General features: G+C 24.2%; 1 protein-coding gene across 1 annotated transcript; it reads right to left on the reverse strand.

Annotated features, from left to right (window-relative positions):
* Positions 1–528: 528 nt before the first annotated feature.
* On the reverse strand, positions 529–7,046 carry LOC122510036 (odorant receptor 94a-like). Its single transcript, XM_043624425.1, has 7 exons — positions 6,618–7,046; positions 4,631–4,994; positions 2,896–3,263; positions 2,321–2,420; positions 2,120–2,224; positions 736–894; positions 529–649 (listed from the first exon to the last, which is right to left on the reverse strand). The coding sequence occupies exons 1-7, from the start codon at positions 6,713–6,715 to the stop codon at positions 578–580; spliced, it is 1,266 nt and encodes a 421-aa protein (XP_043480360.1). The 5' UTR covers positions 6,716–7,046; the 3' UTR covers positions 529–577.
* Positions 7,047–10,331: the final 3,285 nt, after the last annotated feature.

Here is a 10,331-nt window from a genome sequence, read left to right on the forward strand (position 1 = left end):
TTTTTACAATAAATCACTTTATTAAAAAAGTATACACTAAATGTGGACAACCAAGGCAGTTTGTTAAAGCTAAATCCTCATAGAATTGATATTAAGGTCTATTAGTTATTTAAAAAATATCAACCAGAGAAATATTTACTTTTGGCCTCTAAAAACCAATGTGCCTATTTTTTACTTGTTAAGCTTCACTGTTTCTGAGATATTCCATTTGTAACAACTGCACAGCGTAACAACCGCACCTAGTCACCCCTATTGAATAAATTCAACTTAAATTTTGTAAGAATGTTTTTTAAAATGTTTTATAAAAATTAATTTAAAAAATATTAAAACTTTTGCACCTCACTGCACTTTTTCCAGTGGCGTATTTATTATATCTACATTCTAGATAATTTTCCTCATTTTTATAATGTTTATATATATCATATAATTCATTTTTCCTAGAGTTATAATTTGTAATATAAAATTGTATAAATATTTGTACAAATAAATAAATGAATGAAAAATACAATTTTTATAAATTGTCCTCCATAATTCTTGTTTAATGATTATTAATTAATATAATTTGTTTTTAAATTTTCTACAATAACATTATTCGTTTCTTTTGAAATTGCCTCAGAAGAACGTAGAAGGAATATGATGTTTTTACGGCCTAAAATTTTTTTGGTATTAAAATGTAAATAATTTATTATTTAATAATTAAGTGTTAAGAAAAAAAACAAAACATTAAAAACTTACACCTAGAAATGTGTTGAGCGACAATAGAACAAAATTCCAAATTCGTATTTGAATTGGTACTTGCAATCGTGACATAATTATGCATAATAATTGTCGAAATCCTTTATTTGGCACAGAAGCCCATGAACATTGATAAATTGCATTTATCAATTCAGAAGTCTAAAATTTATATACAGTTTTAAAACAATTATTTATTCTTCTTTCTGCAAAATCTAATTTTCTTGAAAGATATTTATTAATAAATATATATATTAAATAATAAATTCATTTCATAAAAAAATTATTATTTTACATAAAATCTTTTCTTTTTTCGAATAAAAAATAATGTACCTAATTAAAAAAGAAGTTATTATTTTTAATATAAACCTAATATTTTTAAGGCCAGGTTCCTCCAAAAACCGTGTTTTTTCAAACATATTTTATTCGTAATATAAGAAATATAAGAAATATTTTTAAATGAAAGTTTTTACAGTTGAAAGGTATTAAAAAGTACTAAGTAAAAAACATTTTTTTTTCTCTTAATGGCGGCTGCTGAAAAATGCCCTTTTTGTTGGTGGGTGACAGGATTAATAGAAAACGAATCATCTGAAAGCAAAAATCGAAACGGTTTCTTATTCTGTATCACATTGGCTATATGGTCTGAACTAAAATAAAACATATTGACCAAAAAAAAATGTCGGACTTTTAAATTTTTTTTCATTTTTTTCACTTATAATTATTTATAACTTTTTTAAAATAACAATGAATTTTTTTTGGTTGTAGTTCACACCATAGAGAGAAGGGAATATTAAAAAAAAATAAATAAACAAGCACCCGCCCCGGGGTGCTCTAGCGGGATTAATTCTATATTATTTCTAAGAGCATTTTCTAGCAATTTACGGGGAGAAAAGTTCGATTTTTTGAAAATTGTTTTGAGGAACCTGGCCTTAAAAAAATTTCTTAAAAAATAGAAGAATTATTCAACAAATAATATTATTTTAAATAAAATGTAATTAAATAAATACTACTAAAGTATTTTCTAACATAATATATTATTCCGAATTTGGGAATAAATGGACCGGTTTAAAAAAAATATAATTCTCAACCAGTTCTAGTCGGAACAACCCGGTTATAAGTTATTGCCGGAAGCTGAACGAAATTTGACTTACCCCATTTTGTTCGGTTAAAATTAATGGGCAGAAATTTGTTGCAATCAGCATCGGGTCATTTTGTAATTAAATTTATGTTTGAAAATTCAATTGCAAAATTTTACATTAATTAAATTTTCTCTATATTATTTGTTTGACATAATTTTATTATTTAATTTATTCATATTTATAATAATTAATTATTTTAAATTAACTACCTATTTGATTTAATTTTTTTATTAATTAATTATATTTACCTTCATAGTAATTTCATTTCCTCTTCTCATGTAAATATACATTTGAAATAACATACATATCAAATATTGTAAAATAACGTAAAATTTTATTGAATTAGGTTTTAACTAAAAAACGAGAAAAATTTAATTAATTTTTAAAAAATAATTTTATAAGTAAGAAAAAAATTTTTTTTTACATTATACAAAAAAAAATTAACTTGCCAAAGTAAGTATGAAACAACTTAAACATAATGCAACCGAACTTCCACAAAATTGTACCATTATGCTCGTTCCAAATGTTTCTACTACATCTTGAATGTAACTAAAATAAAAAGAATTTCTCCTTATAAAAATACATATTTCACATCATAAAAAAGACAATTTTATTTGAAATTTTCAGAAAGTAAGAAACTAAAATTTCTAATATTATTGAATTACTAATTATTTGAAATTTGTAATTATTTTTAGCTAGTGGTTAATTTGTACCTGATCTGTAGATACTTTTAATTAGAAATTATTTTTAATTAGTATTTATTTTGAGTTAGCAGTTATTTTTAATTATTTTCAATTAATATAATTTAATATAATTACCTAATTGAATGAATTTTAATTCAAAATTAATTATAAAAAATAAAATAATTAAAAAAACTAAACTAATTAATTAATTAAAATAAATTAATTAATTAGTAAAGTTTGATTATTAAAAATTATTTATTTTCGGAAAATAATGGAGTTTTGTTTTCGAATTAAATAATTAATAACATAGTGTTGACTTAAAAGAATAAATATCCACTTACGCTATTATTGCCTTGTAACGATTAACATAATTAATGATTCTTTGCTCGTAAATTCTAATCGCATTATTATCCTCATTAAAACAAGAATAAGTCGTTAAATTATCATCTTCTGTTAGTCGAGAAATTTCACGATTTTCCGTTTCATTGATATTATTATCGTTAATGTCGGTTAATTTCTTAAAATCAATTTTCAGCATTTCTAACTGTCCCAACATTGTAATAAAAAATGCAATTACAATCATGTCCATCATTGAATTTATATTAGCTGTTAATAGTACCATACTGCATTGAAATATGTAAGCGTATGTGTAGTATGGCTCGACTGTAACGTTAAAAGGATACCAAGCACCATAAAGTAATGCTTTTACCTGAAAGGGTTGGAAAAATTATTGAAAATCTATTTTTATTATGATATAAAAAGTTCCTTAAATTTCCATTCATAGTTGTATATTTCTATTTTTTTCAGCAAATATTTAGTGTATAAGTTATGTTATTTATTGTTAATTTCATACAAATGTAGCAAAAAATTTAAGAAAATTAAGTTCAATGCTAATTAAAAGAGTTAATTACATTTTTCCTGAACTATTCAGTATATTTTCATATTCAGAATATTTTGAGCTTTATTTCTCTAATTTGTTAGTAACTTTATTAAAATTTACAGAAAAGTTAGAGAAATTCATATTTAATTCGAAATAAAGCAGTCAATTCATTTTTCCTGAACTGTTCAGCATATTTTGCAATAATTAGTACTTCTAGAAATTCACTTCTATACTGCTTCGATAGCCTCATTAAATTATGGAGCATTTACGAATTTACATAAGTTTTTGAGAAAATCAAGTTTAATTCAATGAAAATAAAATATTCCAGAACTATTCATTGTAATTTTGACGAATTCTTTAGAATTTTGGTTCCGCAATTGTAATTTCAATGTAAACTTAACAAAAAAGAGAAGAATTTTAGAAATTAAAGTTTAATTCAAATTACGGAAGTTAATTGAATTTTCCTGAACTTTTCAAGAAAAATGTTATTTATTTTATTTATAGTTATTTTCACGTATTTGTTCTAGAATTTTAGATCTATAATTCTTCGTTAACTTTTTCAAAATATACAGTACAATTTGTAAAAAAAGTTTAATTTAAATAAAATTTTCTAGAATTATCCAGTAAATTTTTCATGAAGTTCTAGAATTTAAGTTGTACACTTTTTTATCAACTTCATTAAAACATTTCGCGCAATTCGAAAAACTGAAATTTATTTTAATTTTAGGCAAGTAAATTATTCAGAACTGTCCAGTAAAACTTTGATAAATTTCTACAATTTTAATTTAATCTTTCAAAATATAAATGTTATTAAAATATGGAAATAATAGGAGGACATCAAGTTTAATTCGAATTGAATTGATTAACTTAAATTCCCTAAACTGTTTAGTATATTAATTTTTATAAATTAATACTTTAATTAATACTTTGAAAATTTTAGTTCCATAATTTTTCGTTAAGTTCAGTAAAGTGTAGAGAACAATTAGTAAAAATGTCCAATTTAATAGAAATGAAATTTTTCAGAACTGTTCTGCACTTTTTTGTTCGATGAAGTAAATAAAAAATTGTACAATTAGAATTAAACTAGAACTACAATAGTTTTTGTCTCATCAAACAGTTGAATGAAGAAAATAAAATAAATAAAAATTAAAAGTATGAATGGAAATTTAATGTACGAAATCGAAATCTTTCCAAACCTGACTATCATCGACAAGGGGATATATTATCCACCAAATACAAGTTAGCACACACATTGAATAAAATAGTACACAATTAAATATCGCATAATTAGCACTTTTTTTTGCTATTAAAAAATGTTCTCTTCTAGTTGGTGTAAAAATAGGATTATTTAGTCTTTTTAAAAGTTCCTCAATTTTCTTTTGCTTAAAAAATATGTTAAGCATTTTAACAAAAAATACAAAGCAAGTCATTGTAAAAAATGAGTCCTCAATTAAATTGTATAAATCTTTTCTATGAACATACATATTTATAACTTGTGTTGGTAACAGAGCGATATTATATGTAAAATGAAAACAGTAACTGAAAATATTATAAAATCCTCTGAAAAGTAAAATATAATTTAATGTTTAATTTTCATTTTATTTACATGGAAGAACAGGTCATGATTAATTTTTATATGATGAGGAAAAGGTTCAAAAATTTTTTCAATCGGCCATGTTCAAAAATTAAAAAAAATTTTGGATTGCAAGCATATTTTCTCTTCGAAAATGACTAAATTCAATATAAAACTCACATCTATGATCAGATTTTATCACCGACTAATATTTAACAATATTTTAAACAATTTTTTTAACAACAAATTATAATTTGAAAGACACAAAATTGTCGAAAACATTTTTTTTCATATCGCTCTTATTTTTATAGTTGCAATGATTGTTGAAGATAAAAAGTGTTTAACATTATTATTTAACAATGTTATAAACAATTTTATGAACAAATTAACAATTCACAATAATTTAACCTAAAATAGTTCCTTCTTCCACCGGCTTTTTTAATGTTGTCTTAATGAATCTTTGAGATTAAAATGATTAATTAAATTTATTTAACAACTTTATAAACAAATTCTATAAACAAATTCCGAATTAGCAACAACTAATTTATTGAAAAATTATTGAAAAATATTAGTAGGTACATTTAAGTATTAAGATTCACTAATTCTATAGAAAAAAATAGTAGAAAAAAAGTAATCTTTTCACCTTCTATTGTTGCTAATTTGTAATTTTTTTATAAAAATTCTCTATAGAATTGTTCAATAATTTTTTTCAATAATTTTTATCCTAAAAACTCATTAAGAAAGCAGTAAAAAAAGTCCGTGATAGAAGGAAATATTTTTTTTCAGCTTCAGATGTTGACAATTCTTAATTTGTTTATGAAATTGTTTAGAACATTATTAAATAATAATGTTAAATAATTTTTATCTTCAACATTCATTGCACCTATAAAAATAAGAGCGATGTGAAAATAAATATTTTCAACAATGTTTTGTGTTTTTAAAATTGTAATTTGTTTATAGAAATTGTTTATAAAGTTGTTAAATAAATGTGATCAATAATTTTTATCTGAAAAACTCATTAAGAAAGCAGTAAAAAAGTTCGTGAAAGAAGGAAATATTTTTTTTCAGCTTCAATTGTTGTCAATTCTTGATTTGTTTATAAAATTGTTTAGAACATTGTTAAATAATAATGTTTAATAATTTTTATCCTCAACATTCATTGCCAACATAAAAATAGGTACACAATATTTTTCAACAATATTTGTGTTTTTCAAATCGTAATTTGTTTTTAAAAATTGTTTAAAATATGTCTGAATATTAGTTAGTGATAAAATTTGATCATAGATGTTAGATTTATATTCAGTTTAGTCATTTGTGATGAGAACAAATGTGTGTAATTTTTTTTTAGACTATTTAAAATTTTAGATAATTTAATCGCCATTTTGAATTTTGAAAAAAAAATTTCTAATAATAGGAAAAAAGCGGACTTCTTGAACAAAATAGGTTAACGAACTCATTGAAACTTTGTTGAACAATAAATATTTCATCCATTAATTTTTTTCCTAAAGTGAAATAAAAATTTAGGGAACTTTTTTTGTGTATTTTAATTAAAAAAATATTTAATTATACTTTAAAATTATGACTATAGAAAAAAAGAGAAATTTAACAACCTTAATGTTGGAAGTTTAACTGCTGTTGGCCACATACCAAAAATAGTAAAAACACTTACAGCCATAACAAAACCATCTTCCGGCTTATAGACTTCCATTATTATTATTTTCCGGTAGAGTCAATTTTCCTCTATTATGGTTGATATATTTGAAGTGATATTTTATTATGTTGATGATTGGGGTTTGAATTTCAATTGATAGTCATGTGACGAGAGGTAAATTGTTTTCCAATCATGAGCGGCTCCCATTACAAAGTAATGAACAATATTTTCCTCGTCACGCCCATTTGTGTCTGTCGACTTCATGTTCCTTACATTGTCTGAATAATTCAATTATGTTTCCTCCCTTTTATCGATTTGAAATCATCATTTTCATCCGTGTCTTGTCAGTATCGTGATTTTCATTCAATCATATAGTTGGAATCCATATTTTACTGTAATAGAAAACATATTTTATGTATATACAAATTATTGTATATTGTAGTACAGAGGGGAAAAAATAGAAAATACAAACATTTTCTACGATTTTTGCAAAAAAAAGAAATTATTAATAATAATAATTTTAATATTTAACAACTGAAATTTTTGCTTTTTTCGTCAGGATTTTTGGATAAATTTTATTTCCGGATTTTGGAAAACTAAATTTGTAAATCCAAGGGTCAAAACTAACACAAACATCGTGAATCGACGTTTGTGGAAAAATAATTTGAGAAAAGTTTGTAAACTAATGCTTTTATTTTAACAGTGGTAAAAAAATGGTTTATAAAATATAAATTAGTAGATAAAAAAGGAGATAAAAAAGTAGATAAGAAAATTATTGTACTGGTACAATAGTTTTATAAACAAACGTTTTTTCAATTTCATTTCTATATTTTTATTTATTCAGTTTTATTTTCATTTAAATTTCATTAAATACTATTTTTTAATTATTTATTTATTAATGTTTTATATATTTTTTTATTACGTTCAAACTCGTGAAATAAAATTATAATTAAAAATATTAATTATAATTATAATAATAACAAATAATAATATTATAAGTCATTTTAAAATAATATGATTAATAATAATGATAATACTAATGATATGAAAAAAGAATGAATGAAAGATGAAGGAAAGAAAAAGAGAAAAAAAGTAAAGTAAAAGTAAATTGAAATTAAAGAAGAAAGTTTCAGTTAAAAATAATTCTTTGCCTGTTTTATTTCTCCAATCTCATATCGTAAATTTACTCTTAGAAGAAAGTTTTTTCATAATAAAAGTAATTTTTTATTAAATTTCTAAAAAAGTAGGTAAGAAACATGTTTAAAAAATATTGGGCTATTTTTAGAATATATTTTTTCAATTACCAACAACTTATTCTACACAGGGTGACTCTATATAATAATAATTAATAACACACATGTCCAATGTTCGATTCTCCACTCACTGACTCTACCCAAATAAACTATCCAAAAATAAGTCGAAACTTATAACTGTCCACTGACCGACTCTACATAGACCGACTCCCCAAAATGAAATGAATTAAAAATTATTTAACTCTCCATTAACCGACTTTACACGAATAAAATCTCCAAAATAAATTAAAAAATTTTTAACTCTCCACTGACCGACTCTACATGAACAAACTCTCCAAAATTAATCAAAATTTCTTTAATTCTCCACTGATCGACTCTACTAGGAAAAACTCTCCAAAATAAATTAAATGTTTTTAACTCTCCACTGACCGACTTTAAACGAACAAACTCTCCAAAATAAATTAAAATTTTTTAACTCTGCACTGACTGAATCTACTTAGATAAATTCTCCAAAATTAATTAAAATTTTTTTAATCCTTTACTGACTGACCCTACACTAAAAAACTCTCCAAAATAAATTAAAATTTATTTAACTCTCCACTGACCGACTCTACATGAACAAACTATCCAAAATAAATTAAACTTCTTTTAACTCTCCAGTAACCGATTCTACACGAATAAACTCTCCAAAAATTAATTAAAATTTTTTTAACTCTCCACTGACCGACTCTACACGAACAAACTCTCCAAAATTAATTAAAAAATTTTTAATTTTTCACTGACCGACTCTACACAAATAAACTCTCCAAAATAAATTCATAATTTATTAACTCTTCGCTGACCGACTCTACATGAATATTAAACTCTCCAAATTTAATTAAAAATATTTTAACTCTCCACTAACATTTTAAAAAATGAAGTAATTGGTGGATTCCACGTCAGTTTAACACACTAATGTTCATGACTTGTTGGAATTTGGCTGCACTTTTGTAAATTTATTTCTTTTATAGTGATAAATAACTCCACCAAATATTTTTTCAAAATTTTGAAAATTACCAAAAATATGGCATTTTTATAATTTGTCTCTTTTCTTTAAAATGCTATAACTTTGGTTCTAATTAACCGATTTTTGATTTCGAAAAAATGATTTCTTTGTTTTTAAGTATATTTTAAGTTTAAGTTAATATAAAAAATTTTTTTTTTTTAATTTTGAAAAATTGAAAATCCGTTTTTGAAAATACATCATCTTTGATTTTTTTCAAAATTTTACTAAATGTTAGGACAAATGTGCTTTACATGTCCTGTAAGTTTCATCTTGGGATCTCAAAGGGATTCAGAGTAAAAAAATAAAACGTAACCACATATTACGAACATATGGGGCAAAATTCCTCAACTGCCCAGGTCAAAAATGAATTTTCTCTAAACTTTGCTAAAATGTTACTATTATTAGTAGAAGTGTAAATATTAATTTTTTTTTAATTTCATAAAATTTTCAAGAAGTTGAAATTTCGCGCCACCTTCGAAGGTTGCGCCACCCTCGAAGGCTAAAGTCTTACGACAGTTCCGAGGGAGGGTAAAGGGCTCCAGAAGAAGGGTTACGGGTTTTAGTGGGTCGGGCTGGCAGTAGATCGCCAGTTTATTAAATTTACTATTTTATATATTTATTTTTCTTTTTTTTATCTCCTTTTGTTTTATCACACCAACCCCACATAACCTTGGAGTGCGGAATCCAAGGTATCTGTAGGCAGATTTCCCATAAGTCCCTAAGCAAAAAAAAAAAAAAAAAAGAAGTTGAAATTTCAACTTTAGACATTTCACGTAAAATGCCTCATATTCGTAAACAATTCAATTTCATACAATCGAACGTATACACTACTGTATTAATGATTATTCATGTACAGTCGTTCAGTGAAGAGTTAAAAGAATTTTAATTTATTTTGGAGATTTTGTTCGTGTAGAGTCGGTCAGTGGAGAGTTAAAAAAATTTAATTTATTTTGGAGAGTTTGTTCGTGTAGAGTCGGTCAGTGGAGAATTAAAGAAATTTTGATTAATTTTGGAGAGTTTGTTTGTGTACAGTCGTTCAATGAAGAGTTAAAAGAATTTTAATTTATTTTGGAGATTTTGTTCGTGTAGAGTTAGTCAGTAAAGAGTTAAAAAAAATTTAATTTATTTTGGAGAGTTTGTTCGTGTAGAGTCGGTCAGTGAAGAGTTAAAAATTTTTTAATTTATTTTGGAGATTTTATTCGTGTAAAGTCGGTTAATAGAGAGTTGAATAATTTTTAATTCATTTTGGGGAGTCGGTCTATGTAGAGTCGGTCAGTGGACAGTTATAAGTTTTGACTTATTTTTGGAGAGTTTATTTGTGTAGAGTCAGTGAGTGGAGAATCGAACATTGGACATGTGTGTTATTAATTATTAT

Source organism: Leptopilina heterotoma, unplaced genomic scaffold (genome assembly GCF_015476425.1).
Source record: "Leptopilina heterotoma isolate Lh14 unplaced genomic scaffold, ASM1547642v1 Lhet_65, whole genome shotgun sequence".
Taxonomy (NCBI): Eukaryota; Metazoa; Arthropoda; class Insecta; order Hymenoptera; family Figitidae; genus Leptopilina; species Leptopilina heterotoma.